A 19096-nucleotide genomic window follows, 5' to 3' on the forward strand; every position below is an offset into this window, starting at 1 on the left:
AATGGGGAGCAGGTGTGTTAAATTTGGTGTTAACGCTCTCACTCTGACTGGTCACTGGAAGTTCAACATGGCACCTCATGGCAAAGAACTCTCTGAGGATCTGAAAAGAAGAATTGTTGCTTTACATAAAGATGGGCGAGGCTTTAAGAAGTTTGCCAAGACCCTGAAACTGAGCTGCAGCACGGTGGCCAAGACCATACAGCAGTTTACCAGGACAGGTTCCACTCAGCAGGCCTCGCCATTGGTCGAGCAAAGAAGTTGAGTGCACATGCTTAGTGTCCTATCTAGAGGTTGTCTTTGGTAAATAGACATATGAGTGCTGCCAGCATTGCTGCAGAGGTTGAAGGGGTGGGGGGTCAACCTGTAAGTGCTCAGACCATACGCCGCACACTGCATCAAATTGGTCTGCATGGCTGCTGTCCCAGAAGGAAGTCTCTTCTAAAGATGATGCACAAGAAAGCCTGCAAACAGTTTGCTGAAGACAAGGAGACTAAAGATATGGATTACTGGAACCATGTCCTGTGGTCGGATGAGACCAAGATAAACTTATTTGGTTCAGATGGTGTCAAGCGTGTGGCAGCAACCAGGTGAGGAGTACAAAGACAAGTGTAGGAGGAGAAGGGCTGCGATGGGGGCAAACTTTTTGCCCTCTTTCGCTAACCTCTATACAGAGCGGTGGGAGCGGTCCCGTTTCTATGGAGCATGTAACCCTTTCAGGCAATAGATTAGGCTATACTATCGCTACATAGTTGGCTTGATATTCATTGTGGATGAACGTTTGGGCAGTTTGAATTCCTTTTTTGCATACATGAAAGAGAAAAAAAAAATGGATTTTTAAAGTACCATAAAATCCATCTCTCTGATGTTCATTGACAGACACAGCTCCTGATCTTTTTCACCATTGGGTTATACTGCCCCCTACAGGAGTAGGACACTAGGCAGGAATAAAGGCTGGCTATGCCTATGGGCAGTCCCAGGGGGTATACTCCCTCTCTCTGCTATAGGTACTCAGTTTTGTTACAAGCAGTGTCAAAAAAATTACAACTCCACAGAAGGGTGTGTGCTGTGTCCGTCAATGAACATCAGAGAAACGGATTTTACGGTAACTCAAAAATCCAATTCTCTTTCGTTCATTAACAGACACAGCTCCTGATCTTCTTAACCATTGGGACCTCCCAAAGCAGTGAAACATGAGGGGTGGGAACAGCGAAAAATTCCCAAAGCTAAAAACAGTAGCCAAGCAGGCAACAGGAACTCAACCAAAACAACTGGAGCCCACCTGAAAGAAAAAAAAAAAAACAAACAACAACACAATACACCCTCAAAGAGAACCAGGCCCTTTAAACAGCAGCCTGCAAAACCTTGCAGCCAAAAGAAGCATCCGCAGATGCCAACACATACACTTTACAGAACTTTGTGAAAGTGTGCACCGACGACCAGATGGCCACCTTGCAAACCTGCGTCACCGACGCCAGATGACGGGTGGCCCAGGAGGCATTGAGCGCCCGAGTAGTGTGCGCCTTGACAGGGAAAGGAGGAACCTGACCCCTGATGGAATAGGTCTGAATCACCGTCTGTCTGATCCATCTGAAAATGGTCACAGAGGAAGCGAACAACCCTTTCCAATTTCCGTCTGTAAGCACAAATAGAGAGTCTGACTTCCTAAAAAATTCCGCAGCTGCCAGGTACACCCCCAATTGCCCGAACCACATCCAAGGCAATATCCTTAGGATGTTTAGGCCTGGGACACATGAAAGGAAACACAATGTCCTTATTCAAAAATAAATTGGAGACAACCTTTGGAAGGCACGACGGACAGGGGCGAAGGACCACCTTCTCTCTGTGAATCACATAATGCCACCAGTTCCGACACCCTGCACGCAGAGGTGATAGCCACCAAAAAGCAACCTTCTGAGACAGCGTAAGCAAGGGAATTTCCCAAAGATTCCCAAAGCGAGGCTTCTGGAGGACCGAAAGCACTAAATTGAAGTCCCAAGGCAGCAACGGAGAGCACACTGGGAGGCATTCTTTGCACACCCTGAAGAAAGGTATGCACCAGGGAGTGTGTGGCCAAGGGTCGTTGAAAGAAGACCACCAAAGCCGACACCTGGCCCTTGATGGTACTCAAGGCCAATTTCTGTTCAACCCCCGTTGAAGGAAGGTCAAGATCCGAGCCACCAAGGAGCGAGGATGAACCCCAAGAGAAATCACACCACGCGATGTACGTCTTCTATGTACAATGGTAGAACTTCCTAGAAGTAGATTTACTAGCTTTTAACAGAGTTGGAATCACTGATTCGGACAAACTCTATCCTTCAGCACCTGGCTTGCAACAGCCAAGCTGTCAAAGCCAGCAACTGTAAAGCAAGATAGAAGATTGACCCTTGGGACAGCAGATCCTCCCTGAGAGGAAGCTTCCAAGGAACGTCGGCGACCAGACTCATCAGATCGGCGTACAGGCCCAGCGAGGCCAGTTCGGGGCGACTAAGATGACCGGAATCCCTTCTGCCTCGATCCTGCAATGAAGACTTGGCAGAAGCTTGAGAGGAGGGAAGGCATAAATCAGATGATACTGACCCCACGGGGCCACCAGTGCGTCCGTGGCGCCCGCCAGAGGATCCCATGACCGCGCCACAAACCTCTGCACCTTTGTTGAGCCGAGATGCCAGCAGATCCACCTCGGGGGTTCCCCACCAGAAACACAACTGATGAAACACCTCTGGATGAAGAGACCACTCCCCCTGGTCCAATGCCTGCCCAATGAGGTAATCTGCCTGCCAGTTTTCCACTCCTGGAATGTGTACGGCGGAAAGTGCTGGAACGAAACGTTCTGCCCACCTGAGAATATCGACTACCTCCAGAGCCACCAGGACACTTCTTGTGCCCCCTTGGTGATTGACATAAGCCAGTGGTGTCCAAACTTTTTTCAAAGGGGGCCAGATTTGATGAAGTGAACATGCGTCGTGAGGGCCGACCATTTTGCCTGACATTTGAACCATTAAAATTAATATATATATATATATATATATATATATATATATATATATATATATATATATATATATATATATATACATACATACATACATACACACACACACACACACACACAGTGCCTTGCGAAAGTATTCGGCCCCCTTGAACTTTGCGACCTTTTGCCACATTTCAGGCTTCAAACAAAGATATAAAACTGAAATTTTTTGTGAAGAATCAACAAGTGGGACACAATCATGGAGTGGAACGAAATTTAGAAATTTATTGGATATTTCAAACTTTAAAAAATAAAAAACTGAAAAATTGGGCGTGCAAAATTTAGCCCCCTTAAGTTTGTAGCGCCACCTTTTGCTGCGATTACAGCTGTAAGTCGCTTGGGGTATGTCTCCATCAGTTTTGCACATCGAGAGACTGAAATTTTTGCCCATTCCTCCTTGCAAAACAGCTCGAGCTCAGTGAGGTTGGATGGAGAGCGTTTGTGAACAGCAGTTTTCAGTTCTTTCCCACAGATTCTCGATATATATATATATATATAGGAAATAATAAGCATCAGTACTTTATGAATAAAATCACACTTACTGAAACAGGCAGTAGGATTGTAGAAGTGACACCTCCTCGGTCAGCTCCATACATACACACATACATTCATACACACACACACACACACACACACACATACACATTCATACATACATACACACATCACAGTTACAGAAACAGAAACAGGCAGTAGGATTGTAGAAGTGACATCTCCTCGGTCAACTCCACAGGATCCTTGGTCGGCTCCTACAGGTGGCTGTGTGCAGTGAAGGAGAGAAGGCATTCTGTACTCCCGCGCAGTCGTGGGCGGCGCCAGGCAGATAGAGCCAAGCAGGGGGGCGGAGCGGGACTCGGCGGGACCCGGGAGCAGCCTAGCTGCCGAGGGAGGCCAGAGGCCCCGTCCACGAGCCATTGCATCGGCATCGGGGCGGGGATGTGAGGAGGCATTGACAAAAAACAGCAGTGTCTCAGGGGGCCGTATAAAACGAAAGGACGGGCCCCCTGAGACACATAAGCCATGGCATTGTCTGATTGAATGTGCACTGGACCTCCTTGGAGACGATCCGTGGTGACCACTGTCCAATACAAGGGGAAGGATTTGCCCTGCCAGGGCGCTGGAGAACGAAGCCACCAGATCAGGGACCATTTTGTACCCCGGCTCAGCTAGATTTGGTTATCTAGAGACTGCGGATTCTTGTCCCATTTGATCAGAATCTCCCTTTGCAGGAACCTTGTATGGAACTGTGCAAACGGGACCGCCTCAAACGTCGACACCATCAGGCCAAGCACCTATATGCAAGTCCGGAGGGATGACCATCTGCTGGACAGCAGGAGGCAAATTGCAGCCTGCAGTTTGTCCAGAGGATTGAGTACTCTGGCTAAGGTCAAGTCCAGTGTCAGACCCAGATAGTCTAGCGTCGTGGAAGGAGCCAAGGCAGACTTCTGAAGATTCAGAATCCAGCCGAACTCCTTCAGGGTCCGTATGGAGATTTCCAGGTTTTCCACTAGCGCAGTAGGAGACTCTGCTTGCAGAAGAAGGCCATCCAAGTAGCCTGGCACTGCAATCCCCCGCTGACGTGAATGCTAGCACCAGGGACAACACTTTCCTGAAGACCCAAGGAGTGTAGGCGAGACCAAAGGGTAATGCTCCTCTCATAGGCAAAGCGGAGGAAGCGCTGGTGACTGACACACATTGGAATGTGAAGGTAAGCGTCCTTGATGTCGATGGAGGCAAGAAAATCCCCCTGATGCAGGGAAGCCCCCACCGTGCAAATGGACTCCATTCTGAACTTCTGCAACCACACAAAGCAGTTCCGCGCCTTGAGGTTCAGAATTGGACGCACCTTGCCTTCCTTCCTGGGGACTGTAAAAAGGTTTGAGTAAAACTCCTGAAGACTTTCCAAAGTCGGAACCAGGACAATCACCCTTTGAAGTAAAAGGTCTTGCACCTTCCCACAAAGAGCCTGTAAGCAGACCGGGGACAGTTGCAGTTGGAAGGAAGAACCTTACCAGAGAGCAAGTATGAAACTCGTTCTTGTACCCGGACCGTATGACCTCGTGGACCCACTTGTCTTGTACCAGGGAAGTCCAGGGGTCCTGGAACCAGCAAAGATGTCCCCCCACCCCAGATACAGGTGAGGGTGCACACTTCCTGCTCAAGGGGCCTTGCCCACAGGTTTGGAGAAGCCTGCTCTTATCTTGCTAGACCAAGTTTGCTTGGATCCTCCAGAGGAGACCCCGAAGGGCTTGGATCCCTTGTCAGTCAACCCTGAGGGACGTAAAAACTTCTTATGTGCAGAGAAGGAGGGCACCACATCTATGACGAGGGTACTTGCTCTTAGTAGCCTGCAGAAGAAAGGTATTCTTCCCCCGTGAGACCTTTAATGATGTCGTTCCAGGGTAGCGCCAAACAGGTGGATCTCCTTGAAAGGGAAGATCAGTCAAGGCCTTTTTAGAAGTCTGGTCCGCAGACTAGCATTTGAATGAAAAAAAAAAAAAAAAAAAAAAAGAGGCCCTGAAGGACCACTGCCAAAAACGGAGAGCCGAGCCACTAGGGGAGCTGCATCCAAAGAGTCATCACAGATAAACTGCAGCCCCTGGCCCAGTGGGTCTGCCAGCTCAGCAAAGGCAGGGGGGAGCTACTCCCCCTCCAAATCACGTTGCAAAAACTTAGCTCATTTGGTCAGAGTCTGCGACACCAGGGCAATGGTGAATATCGACCTCAGTGCCAAACCAGCCAGGGTGTACATATTGTGGGCCACAGCCTCCGCCTTCCTGTCATCCGGGTCCTTAAAGGCCGAGGACTCTTCAACCTAAATCATGGTTGCCCGATTTAATCTGGAAACCGCAGCTGCGTCCCCCATCTTTAAGGTCTCATGCATAGATACAATCAGTGTGTCCACCAGCACCTTTTCGTGCGCAGTTGCAGAAGTGGAGGAATCCTCCTCACTATCTGAGGATTCAGGGCACATGGTCGCAGACCCAGCAGGGTGACCCACATCCGCAGCAGCCAAATCAGATTCAGGATTTGAGGAGACAGATGAGGCAGGGGGGTGCTTTTTGCCAGCCCTTCGCCCAAAAGCCACCTCCACCTGGGACACAAAGGACTCCAGGACTGCCGTCAGTGCATCAATGGATGGTTGGGACCCGAGGGCCCCTCAGAGAGGGGATCAGGTAGGGGGATGTGCTCCAAGGACTCCAAGAGTCACCAGGGGGACCGCACAAAAAGTTGTAAAACTAGGGATAGGCTGATTATCGGCAGGCCAATATATCGGGGGCCGATATGCACTTTCCCCGATATATCGGTATAGGCCCCGAAACTGGTCGATATTTTTCTGACGTCATTCTGCCTTCTTAGGCTGCCAGCCTCGCCTTGGACAGCTTCGTCTGGAGTCAGGACTAGTCTCGTGGGAGTGTATCACAGCCCTACACCCACCCAGAGCAGCCCGGTGCCAGCCACCCAGCCACATCCACAGGCCCTGTACCAGCCGCCCACAGGCCCTGTACCAGCCAGCCGCCCACAGCCCTTGTGCCAGCCACCCAACATAGGGTGCCAGCCAGCCACCCTCCACAGGGTGCCAGCCAGCCACTAATTAAGGATTAAACAAAAATTAACATGTTCAGTACCAGATTTGTGTCAAACATTGTCTATTTTTCGAAACTTTAAATGTACAAAATATCGGCCCACACCGATCAGTTGTGCCCAAAAAATCGGTATCGGTCCTGAAAAAACCATATTGGTCTATCCCTAGTGTAAACCACTAAGGGACATCCCCCACGACTCTGGCAGCACCACCCGGTTGCCAGTCACAAAGCACCAATCGATCCTCAGCAGAGGGAGAGGACCTCACCAGACTCACCACCATGCAGAAACCAGGAGAACCTGTACTGCATGAGCGGCGTTCAGGAAATGAAAGGATCCAGGAGTCAGCACCAGGGGATGAGGAGGAGACTTGGCCACCGCTGCTGTTTTCTATGGCAAACCACCACAAAATGGCGGTGGGTACATCATGCTCTCCCCTAGTTATGACAGTTTCTCTCTTTTTTTTTTTCTGTCAGATATAAAAATGAGCATAGCATGGAGAGAATATATCCATGTATATATGTACATACATGCATCTATGAAACACAGCATTATTAATAGATGGCTTGGAGAGGATTCTCAATATGACAGTGATGACTCCTTATATTTATAGGTAGGCAACTTTAGTATCTTTTTCAAAGAGTTAATGCAACATAGAGATGGCGCATGGGTGGAAGAGACAGTCTCTCCAAAGCCTTAGTGTAAGGAATCTTGGCAGGAAGAGCAGGTAGGTGACATTAGCAGCATGGCAGGCACAACAAGAGGGCAGCTTCACAGGAGATGAAGGTTTCTCTGTACAACAAAAACAAAACAGGAGTGCCACTTTAAGTGTAGTATAAAAACAGCTCAAACTTTATTAAAAAACAAGAGCCACTCACAGGATAGGAGATAGATAACAGCATGTCTGGTCCTCCCGGGATCGCAAAGGCTGCAGACACAGGGGCTCCTCTCTGAGTTAGGCAGATCAGTGCAGATGTTCGTTCCCCCTTCTCCCCCTCACACTCAAGACTGCTGGGAACATCTGCACCGATCTGCCCAACTCTGAGGGAAGCTCCTGTGTCTAAAGCCTTTGCGATCCCTGGAGGACCTGACATGCTGTTTTCCATCTCCTATCCTGTGAGTGGCTCTTGTTTTAAATAAAGTTTGAGCTGTTTTTATACTACACTTAAAGTGGCACTCCTGTTTTGCTTTTTACAGTATCCTTTTTCAGCCAGTGTTTATATAGATTTGTTGCTTTTTGTATTTAACAGCATTCAACAATACCAATGTTATATTTTTATCTATCTCTGAATTTTTCTGTGGTGGTTTATAGTGGTGGTTTATATTTATCTGCCATGCGATGATGTTCTGCGACATAGAGGAATCCTATATATATTTTTTTTTATGAGGATATACATAAAATACTATATATACACCCACACACAAACTTTTTTTTCTTCCTCGTCCCTTTCTGGTGACAATATGTCCATATACACCGTTGCATGGTAGTTCACTATATGGATTTTGGTACATGTGTTGTGGACTCTTACGATATTTATGATTAATATGGAGTTATGACCATTTACATTCACATGTAATGTACATGTAGTTTCTCCTAGTTTTTCCCATTTATTTTTCTTTTCGTTTCATAGGTGTTAGTTTATACATCAACGATTTTATTCACATGTGTCTGTTTGTCATGCACTGCCCGGGTAATTTTTCCGGCAATGAGTGCATTTCCTGTTGGGTGCACACCTAAAAAGCTGAAGTCTGGACTATGTCTAGATTATGAGTAAGCACGAGCGATTCATGTGAAACGCGTCAACTAGTTCCTGTATTTTTGTCTGGCATTGTGACAAAGAACTTTTAAGATTTTGACTTTACTGCAGTGTGCCACCATCTTCCTTTCTTCATTTACATTTTTGGCGGTGAGCACCTGCAGTGGTCAGTAACCTATTGATTGCCTGAGTGGTGTACAAACTGTGGTTGGATCGTATGCTCCGCTTATTCAGAGCAGACTCGGACATGGTCGCTTTCCTCTATGGACAGTCAGATGTAAACGAACTGCCTGTCGGCGGGTGTAAACGGACACATATTCATTTACATCCGCACTTCATAGAGGACAATGGTCTGATCAGGTCCACCTAAAAAACTTTGTCAAAAGGGACTATGTTGGAAAACTTTTTGAAATCAGTGGCTGCAGGCACTGATCAGTGTATTCGGACAGTGGCGGGTCCTGCTGTTAGAATACAATGTCCTGACAGGTGGGATTCCTCCATCTATCTCATTTGTGTTGATAAAAGGAACCAGTTAGTTTTTTTTTTTTCCAGCCTGCTGACTGAATGAACTAGTAGTCCATGGCCAGCTTCTAACAAGTTTTTGCAAATTAGAAAAATCTACAAATAAGATTCACCACCCAGAAAAGGTTATTAAAGCAGGTGATACATTAGGAGAGGCTGTTTGGGGTTTTAGGAGCTCCTGTCTTTAATGTGCTTCAATTGCTACATGGAATTTTACACATGCTAACTGGGATTGGCTTGCAAGTTACTGACAGGCCTCTATTTAGTGGACCTATACCTATATACACACACACACACACTGAAGAGGTGGTGAACGTGGAGAAAGTTTGATATTCATCAGCAATATAGTGTCAAAAGCTTTCTTCTAGGTGCCTTGTCTCCTAACATATATTTGTAAACCTATGCCTGCCATTCCTTTAAGGTTTATAAATTGTTTCATGATCAGATGTAATTTAACTCCATTGTACTGTATAGCAAGCCATACTAAGCCATGTTCTATATATTAGATTGCCAAGTCAGAATTAGCTCTGGGTGGAGCAAGAATTGTTTTGTCACAATCCTCATGCACACTGGTTTATTTAAATGCTGTTTCTCCTTGTAGGAAAAAATCCTAGTTAACTCACCTAAGGTGCACTTTTTTTTTCCAAACTAGTTTAGCCACAATTAGCAGAGTTTGGTGTTTGGGCATATATTTCATTGGCCAGAATCTACATTTATTCTGGCCATTGAAATTAATAATTGCTGAAGTGCTAAAACGGGCCTGAGTTTAGCCACGCTTGGCATTTTTTTTTATGTTCAAAAGCTCCTCTCCTGAACACAATATTTCAGAGTTCAGAGGGAGAAGCTTTTGCTGCCTTTATACTATGCGGTTTTTAAACTTCTCTAAAAGCCTATGTGTGCATGGACAAATAGGCTTTTATTGAGATGCATTCAGGGACTTTGGCAAAAAAAGCCAAAAGCCGCAAAAACTCAAGTCTACAAGCAGCAGTGTGTATGAGACCTTAGTTATGAAGATCTACTGTTTAATTATCAGTTTACAATTACTTTGGCTTACAACCTTCAAGTCTATGTGGTTTTAAAATACTAAAAACTGCACTATAGTTTTCATAAAGCATACAGTGGGTACGGAAAGTATTCAGACCCCCTTAAATTTTTCACTCTTTGTTATATTGCAGCCATTTGCTAAAATCATTTAAGTTCATTCTTCTTCCTCATGAATGTACAGATAGCACCCCATACTGACAGAAAAACACAGAATTGTTGACATTGTTGCAGATTTATTAAAAAAGAAAAACTGAAATATCACATGGTCCTAAGTATTCAGACCCTTTGCTCAGTATTTAGTAGAAGCCCCCTTTTGATCTAATACAGCCAGGAGTCTTTTTGGGAAAGATGCAACAAGTCTTTCACACCTGGATTTGGGGATCCTCTGCCATTCCTCCTTGCAGATCCTCTCCAGTTCTGTCAGGTTGGATGGTAAACGTTGGTGGACAGCCATTTTTAGGTCTCTCCAGAGATGCTCAATTGGGTTTAAGTCAGGGCTCTGGCTGGGCCATTCAAGAACAGTCACTCCTTCGTTATTTTAGCTGTGTGCTTAGGGTCATTGTCTTGTTGGAAGGTAAACCTTCGGCCCAGTCTGAGGTCCAGAGCACTCTGGAGAAGGTTTTTGTCCAGGATATCCCTGTACTTAGCCGCATTCATCTTTCCCTCGATTGCAACCAGTCGTCCTGTCCCTGCAGCTGAAAAACACCCCCACAGCATGATGCTGCCACCACCATGCTTCACTGTTGGGACTGTATTGGACAGGTGATGAGCAGTGTCTGGTTTTCTCCACACATACCGCTTAGAATTAAGGCCAAAAAGTTCTATTTTGGTCTCATCAGACCAGAGAATCTTATTTCTCACCATCTTGGAGTCCTTCAGGTGCTTTTTTTAGCAAACTCCATGCGGGCTTTCATGTGTCTTACACTGAGGAGAGGCTTCCGTCGGGCCACTCTGCCATAAAGCCCCGACTGGTGAAGGGCTGCAGTGATGGTTGACTTTCTACAACTTTCTCCCATCTCCTGACTGCATCTCTGGAGCTCAGCCACAGTGATCTTTGGGTTCTTCTTTACCTCTCTCACCAAGGCTCTTCTCCCCCGATAGCTCGGTTTGGCCGGACGGCCAGCTCTAGGAAGGGTTCTGGTCGTCCCAAACGTCTTCCATTTGAGGATTATGGAGGCCACTGTGCTCTTAGGAACCTTAAGTGCAGCAGAAATATTTTTGTAACCTTGGCCAGATCTGTGCCTTGCCACAATTCTGTCTCTGAGCTCTTCAGGCAGTTCCTTTGACCTCATCATTCTCATTTGCTCTGACATGCATTGTGATCTGGAAGGTCTTATATAGACAGGTGTGTGGCTTTCCTAATCAAGTCCAATCAGTATAATCAAACACAGCTGGACTCAAATGAAGGTGTAGAACCATCTCAAGGATGATCAGAAGAAATGGAAAGCACATGAGTTAAATATATGAGTGTCACAGCAAAGGGTCTGAATACTTAGGACCATGTGATATTTCAGTTTTTCTTTTTTAATAAATCTGCAACAATGTCAACAATTCTGTGTTTTTCCGTCAATATGGGGAGCTGTGTGTACATTCATGAGGAAGAAGAATGAACTTAAATGATTTTAGCAAATGGCTGCAATATAACAAAGAGTGAAAAATTTAAGGGGGTCTGAATACTTTCCGTACCCACTGTATCTATCAGACTAGCCCACATTTATCAAACCTGATTAGCTGCCTTCACTTATGTAGCAATTAGTCCAGAATATGGAGATGTGTACTTTAGCATACTGATAAAAATCTATAAAGAATTACTTCCACATCACAGGGTGGTTTATTTTCCAAAATGCCTCTTCCATACATGGTGTTTTTAGCAATGTTATAGCTCAGTCACCAAATCATAGGAAGAAGCTAAAGAATATATAACCCAGAAAGAGCGAGAGGAGAAGACATTCCACCAGTAGGCCGGTGTTGTGAAAGAGGAGGACCTGAAAATGGAAAATCAGTAATAAAAAACGGATAATAAAAATGCAGACCATGACATGAAATGCTGCATGAAAACATGGGTAAATTGTGGAAGTGAGTGCAGAGAACCTGGCTTCCTGCAATCAAATTCTAGCCGATTTTTATTTTCTGGAATAATTTGTGAGATAAAAACCAATAGAAGTTTGTCTGATACTTTTGTTCTAACTAAAATTCATAGGACCCACTTTAGTCAGTTGTACAAAATGTTAGATAACATTGCTTGGTCTTACCTCATTACCATACATCATAAGGTGATGCGTTGTGATAAGGGCTTTGAATACTACAACCCAGCTACCATTGGCAGTCCGCTCAAAGAGTGTATCAGCAAGATGTGGTATATTAACGTTCATTTCATTTGTGCACTGGATAAGATCTGAAAAAAATAAAAAATAAAAAAATATAGTTTAAATATACTGCAAAAAACTGTTGGGTACCTGGTAACTATTTCTAAGAAGAAGTCTTCCAGGACAGCACCTGAGAGATAGGCTCCTCCCACCTGAAACACATTAGTCTACCATTATAAAAATGCCAGTCATATCTTCAGCCTCAGTAATATCAAAGCACCGGAGGAACCCCCCAGTAAACTCTCTGAATCCTCAAAGCCCCTTTTAGAATGGTTGTTTAACCTTCCTAGCGGTATTCCCGAGCGTGACTCGGGGTTAGATTTTAGAGCCATAAGCGGTAACCCCGAGCCACACTCGGGGTAACGCTACGAAGATCGCTGGATCCTGGAAGAGGTTTTACTTACCTTTTCTCCGGGATCCAGCGAAGAATGCGGGCGGTATGCGGCGGCGGAGCTTCCTCCCGATCGTCTGTGAGCCCCGGCTTCCGTCTCCGGCGACGTGACGTCCGCCGGGGGGGGGGGGGGGTGGAACCGGCGGCAAATTCAAATGTAAAACACACCAAACACACTGATGTGTCAAAATAAAATAAAATCACATTACATTGCCCCCCAGTGCCCTTTCCTGCAGTTTTACTGTACTTTTTATGTAAACATATATATGTAATTCTTGTGAATGAGCAGCCCAAACCAACTGTATACATTATTATATATATATATATATATATATATATATATATATATATATATATATATATATATATATATATATATAATAAATGTATACAGTTGGTTTGGGCTGCTTATTCATAAGAATTACATGCAAAATAATGGTACTGCTTTCAGAGCCTAAAATCCAAAAGAATCATACCGCCAGGGACTAAAAGTCTGGTCTTGGCTGGACAGCTGGTCGATCCAGTAATGCCTTGCAAAGGTATTGAAACTCGACCATGTTGCTGCCCTGCAGCTCTGCTCTGGTGTTGCCCCGTCTCTGTCTGCCCAGGCTCTGGTTAAGTGGGCTGTGACACCATTCGGCTGGGTGAGGGTTTGTGCTCGTTAAGCTGTTTTAATAGCAAGCTTTATCCATCTGGCTATCATACTTTTTGAAGCCTATTGCCCTTTGTTCACTCCTGCATGAAGGATGAATAGCGTGGTTGTTTTTAGCCACACTTTAGTTCTTTTGAGGTAAGCCATCAGGATCGCTTACATCCAGCTGGTTATAAGTGACTCTTTTCTTACTATCCATAGAATTTGGAAGGGAGGGAATAACCACCTCCTGGGTTCTGTGGAAGGTTGAAGAGACTTTCGGTGGGAAAGAAGGATCAGGTGTGAGAATAATTTCATCTGACAAAATTAAACAGTAAGGTTCTATCATAAATAGAGCCTGAATTTCACTGACTCTTTTTACTCATACCAACGCCACCAGGAGTACTGTTTTTAGTGTAAGGTATTTATGTGAACTATCCTCCAGTGGTTCGAGGGGTACCAGGAAGAATCCCTTGAGTACTGTGGTGAGGTTCCATGTTGGAGTTCTGCTGCACCTCATGGGTGTGGCTTTCCTTAATGACAGAAGGAACCTTTATGAGCGTGTCTTCCGCCAGCCTAATATCTAGTTGGGAAGATAGGGCTGCCACTTGAACCTTCAAAGTGTTATGAGAAAAGACCTTGTCTGCTCGTTTCTGCAAAAAATCTAAGATTGCCGGAATAGCCCCTTTGACGGGGTTTCCTTTGTTCTCATACTAGAAGAAACTTTTCTTCTCACTTTCTCATAGATGGCTCAAGTCAGCGGTTTTCTGCTGGCTAAGATGGTGTCAATCACCCTGTTAGACAGACCTCGTCCTTTCAGGCACCAAGCCGAATACTTCATGCCCCTGTGGCTCTGGTGGCTGATCCACCCTTGCGACAGGAAGTTCGGTATGCCTGGAAGCATTAGATGAGGCTGTTTGCCGAGGTTCTTAAGTGACTGAAGCAAGATCCCTTCCAGCCCACGTCTGCATGGGGTCTCACAGATAGTAGCGCCTTTACTTTGTCCATGCTCTGTCCCTGCAAGCAGGATATGCATCTATGAAGATTGGCAGTTTGTTTGCCAGCTGATTCGCAGAATAGCAGCTCGTCTGAACTTGGCCATAGCCCTATGATTAGCTGTCTTGGGTATTATAGGGCTTTGGACCTTAGCTGTGAGCAGATCCTGGGTACGGACAAGAAGCCAACCAGCAGAGCTATGTAAATGTGGAGGGGAAGCCAGCCTTAGCACCACAAATCTTATGCATCTTAGATAGCTTTTTCCTATCAGTACATGTGGATGCGCCTCCTGCAGATCCACTGTGGCTAGGAAGATTCTCAGGTACTTGGTTGGGGGGGGGGGGGGGGGTGTGCGAGAGGAATACCCTATTAAGTAGCCTAATGCTACTGGGTCAAGCAGAAACTGCATTTTCTCTAATGTCCCCCCCTGGCGGGCGAGGAGCTCCCCCCCCTTCTACCCGCCAGGGGAATGTCTTTTTTTCTTAGGGACGGACAGCTTGAGGATAAACTCCTCCGTGCCAGATTTGCTTTGTTGAGTCCAGTGCTTTTTGGGACCCATCTTATCGAATCCTCTGGATTAGTAAAAGGGTGTTTTCCCCTTACTCTTTTTGGTTTGAGGAAATCCCTTGATTTTGGCTGCGGCTGTTCAGACCCGACCATTTCCAGGTCGGGTCTGAACAGTAAATCGCCTGTAAAGGGGATGCCGCATAATCTGTTTTTATAGATGTCGTCTCCCTTTCCATGACTTCAGCCACAGGCCTCTCCTAGCTGAATTAAGCCAGGGGTTCTGGCGGATATCCTTACAGATTTTGCCGATGCGTCCGCCAGGAAAGCTGCCGCTCTGGGTAGAGTGGGAATGGTTTTTACCAGTTCCTCTCTTGGGGAGTCCCCCTCTAGCAGTTCTTGCAGCTGTGTCAGCCAGACCAATGGGATCCTGGCTGTGCAGACGGAGGCTATGGCTGGATTAGATTTGCAGCTGAGGCTTCCCAAGCTCCACTTAGAAGTGCCTATTTTTTATCCATAGGATCACTGAGGGTTCCGGAGTCGTCAAGAGCTAAGTCAGCTTTGTTAGCGATTCAGGCAAGCAAGTCATCTACCTTGGGCATTTAGCCCAGGGTTTAGTATCCTCCTCTGTGAACGGATATCTGCATTTAATTGCCCCTGGGGTAAAGGGATTATTTTCCGGTTCTGTCCATTCTTTTTTAACCATGTTTTTTGGGGACTCATGTACCGGGAATGTTCTAGGTTTTTTCAGTTGTAAACCTTTGTACATCTTATGTAGAGAAAGCTCTGCGATCTTTTGCTCTTTGATACCCAGTGTATCTGTAGTTATCCGTGTCTTCCGAAGGAAAACGTTTACTCCCTGATGCTTGTTCCTCATTATCGGAGTCTGAGCAAAGGCCTCCTTCGTGATTGGATTCCGAGCTATCTGCCTCAGATCCTTGCTCCACCCCATCCCTGCTGCATGAGGGGATAGGCGACGTGCTGGTAGATGGTGTGCTGGCCTGGCTGGAGCCTCTAGTTTTTCTATGACTGTACGAAGGGGACCAATTGTGCTTTTAATCTTATTTTTGAAAGAATTAAAGCGGAGTTCTGGCCTCAAAACCTACATAATCGATTTAGGGCCATCCGCTTGCTCTAGGTCACCTGAAAAAGAAATAGATAGTTACTTTTTTTTTTTGTTTACTTACCTTGTTATTGAAGAAAATATACTCCCCTTTCTTCCACTTCCTCCCTCTGCGGCCGCGGCCCGCGCCGTCACTTCCTCCTTGCATTGATTGCTGGGAGCTGAACGTCATCGCTCCCAGGAATCAATGCTCCTGCACCGGCCCCGCTCATCCGTTTCCGGTGCGGGAACCTCATTCCCTGCTAAACAGCTTCTGGGCATGCTCAGAAGCTGTGGAGGGATGACGTGCCCACACCAGAAGTGACGAGCGGGGCCGGTGCAAATGCTTCTGGGAGAAGAGGACACGGAAGAGGACGCGCTGGCTTCAGCTGCCCACATCCGAGATGGCAGCGCTGGAGAAGAAATTTTCAAGGTATTTCTTCTAAAAGGTAAGTAAGACCCGGGACAGTACAGAGGCTATCCATTATGGAATGTACTAGTCCTGACTGTCCCGGGGGTATTTTTAGCTAAATTTCACCCCCGAGGCCAGAACTCGGCTTCAGTGTTAATTTTGGCAGCAAATTTCAATTTAGTTTTAGTCTTAGGACTAAAATTGCATTTTAGTTTTAGTCCCATTTTAGCCTTCTGCAAGTGTTTTAGTCGTATTTAGTCAACTAAAACTCCAATACATTTTAGTCGACTAAAACATCCTACATTCTAGTCGACAAACTAATCTTAGTCATCTAAATGGTCATGGTCAGGTCAGAGAGGAGGCCTGTAATGCTGCTGCCTGCAGTCAGTGCAGTGAGTGCACACAGTGCTGCTCAGAGTGCTGGATGGGGGGTCTCAGCTTTAAGGGTGGTCTCTGGTCTGACTCTGAACTGAAGTTGTTGAACAGGATGGGCCAGGCGGGCCTCAGCGGCCTATATGCACACACACAGTCCTGGATGGATGGCGGAATCGGATGTCAGTGGTGACTGGTGAGTGGTCTGAGGGGACTCGGGGAGGCAGTGATAGCTGGCCTGGCTGTTAACTCACAGTGGGTGCTCTGCTCTGGATGTGGTGGTGGCCAGGTGCCAGTGCCGTGTGATGAGTCGGGCCTGGCACGTCTGGCTGTAGTGCTGCAGCTGCAGTGCTCTGGTGAGGTCAGGTGACTGGTCTCGAGTCGACTCTCTTGTAGTAGTCCACTCCTCACGTCGGACCCCACGCCAGACGCCACACAGGCGGAGCTCCGTGAAAACCGGAAGTTGGGTAAACGTCCCTGCCTCACATTCTCGTTTAGTTTTTCGTTCGTTAACGAAAACGGATTTGATTTTCGTCATAGTTGTCGTCATTTGACGAAAATGTGCTATACTTTCCGTCTTGTTTTCGTCAGTTGAAAAATGCCGGTGACAAAAACGTTTTCGTTGACGAAATTAATACTGCTGTAAACTCCATTGGCTGTAATGTCATTGCACATATTACCTGAATATATTACTAACATTAAATATTAGGGAAAAATACAAGAAAAGCCTTTTTCTTAATCCTTTAGTTTTCAGCAGCTTAGTAGATGCTCCTTACTTATCCTTATGCGGTGGTGCAATACTAATAATTAAACTTTAATGTGCTATTATTACATGCTCTGGATGGAATTGTGTTGCCGATATAGAAATGGCCAGCCGAGGAGTGTTAATTTTGATGATGTCAATTTTTTATTTAGTTTTAGTTCTTGTCTTATGACTAAAATGCCATTTTAGTTTTAGTCGTATTTTAGTCATCTGAATGTTTTAGTCGTATTTTAGTCTACTAAAATTGTGTTAATTTCGTCGACTAAAACGTATTCGTCGACTAAATTAACACTGCTCCGCTTTAAGCATATCTTTGAGGAATCCCTGTGACTCTTTGGCCACCATTTTATTGATGCATTTCTGGCATAGGGGTTTTCTTCATTCTGGAGGGAACGTGTGACCGCAAGAGACACATGCCTTGCTAATGGCCTTTGCCTTCTTCTCCTCTGGGGTCTTTGTCTGAGTGTAAGCACACCAGACCCAGTGAGAAAGGCAGTTGCCATACACAAAAAAAAAGCTGTTTGAAGTTCCCACTGTCTTTATCTCACCAACAGAGTGCTCTGGCTTACCTTGGAGCTGTCCAGGCCAGAAGGATCTGCAGGGCAGGGTGGGGAGGAGTTGACATGGTCAGTCTCAGAAAGGGAACCACAACATAGGCCTTTAACTGTTTCCTGCCCAGCTCCAGCCCCGCCCCTAGTTGCCCCCATACAGGTTGGTGGACATACCTGCATTGACCCATCCTGGTATCCTATGGTCTGCCTTTCAAGTGAAGAAGGGGACCCCATATGTTCTGTCAGTTTCCACTTGAGAATTTCCTGTTTGAGAACTGCGGCCTCTCAGGCTGCCCAGAAGTGACGTAATCGCCAGCGACCAACTCGCCCTTTTTCAAGATAGGCACAGACCGGAAGCGCATCACCAGAAGCGACGTGATGTTCCGGTCCCGCCACCATCTTGCTCCTCTACCGTGAGAAGCTCCAGGAAGCCAAGGTGGCCGGCCGGAGCAGGCGCCCCAGGGGGGGTGGGGGGTGCAGTCAGCGCCACTCGCCCTTACCCATATCCTATGTGCAGCCCCCCCCCCTCCCCTCGTACAACCGTGTCAATTGGAGGGATTGCTGAGGATGGTCAGACCAGCTTGGAAGAACTCGGGGCCATAACCAGGTACGGTCTTGGAGGGGGGGGGGGCCTGCTTGCACTAGTGTGCTGCCCCTAACACGCACTGCCCAAGGCTCACTGAGCTGGATGGGAGGCTGGTCTGGGAGCCTCCTGCAAATAGCACAGAGACTGAATAAAATAAACTGTTGCAGCTCTCATGGGTCCGGAAGAAACACAAGCAAACTGAGGCTGAAGGTATGACTGGCATTTTTATAATGGTGGTCTAATGTGCTCCCAGTTTCAGGTGGGAGGAGCCCATCCCTCAAGTGCTGTCCTGGAAGACTATTAGAGAAGAGTAATAACTATGGGTTCCTCCATAGCATTAACACTAGTTTATTAACGTGGGCTAGTTTTATTTAGTCTAATTCCCTGCTGTATGTCCCCCACAAAAAAAAAAAAAATTTAAATATTGATTCCATATTCTTCTTTACATTCCTTTAGTACCCTAAAACAAAAAAATAAACCTTT

At 46.2% G+C, this 19096-nt stretch overlaps 1 protein-coding gene across 1 annotated transcript in view; it reads right to left on the minus strand.

Moving 5' to 3' along the window:
* LOC309559574 (phosphatidylinositol-binding clathrin assembly protein-like) overlaps window positions 1–19096 on the minus strand; it is a 210247-nt gene that overhangs the window by 149554 nt on the left and 41597 nt on the right. Inside the window, exon 2 of the mRNA XM_082262884.1 lies at window positions 12192–12334. Coding sequence (XP_082119010.1) covers window positions 12192–12334 — 143 coding nt within the window. The remainder of the gene's footprint in view (window positions 1–12191; window positions 12335–19096) is intronic.

The sequence above is a fragment of the Pelophylax lessonae genome, assembly GCF_965119305.1.
Source record: "Pelophylax lessonae genome assembly, chromosome: 7".
In the NCBI taxonomy this organism is placed as follows: Eukaryota; Metazoa; Chordata; class Amphibia; order Anura; family Ranidae; genus Pelophylax; species Pelophylax lessonae.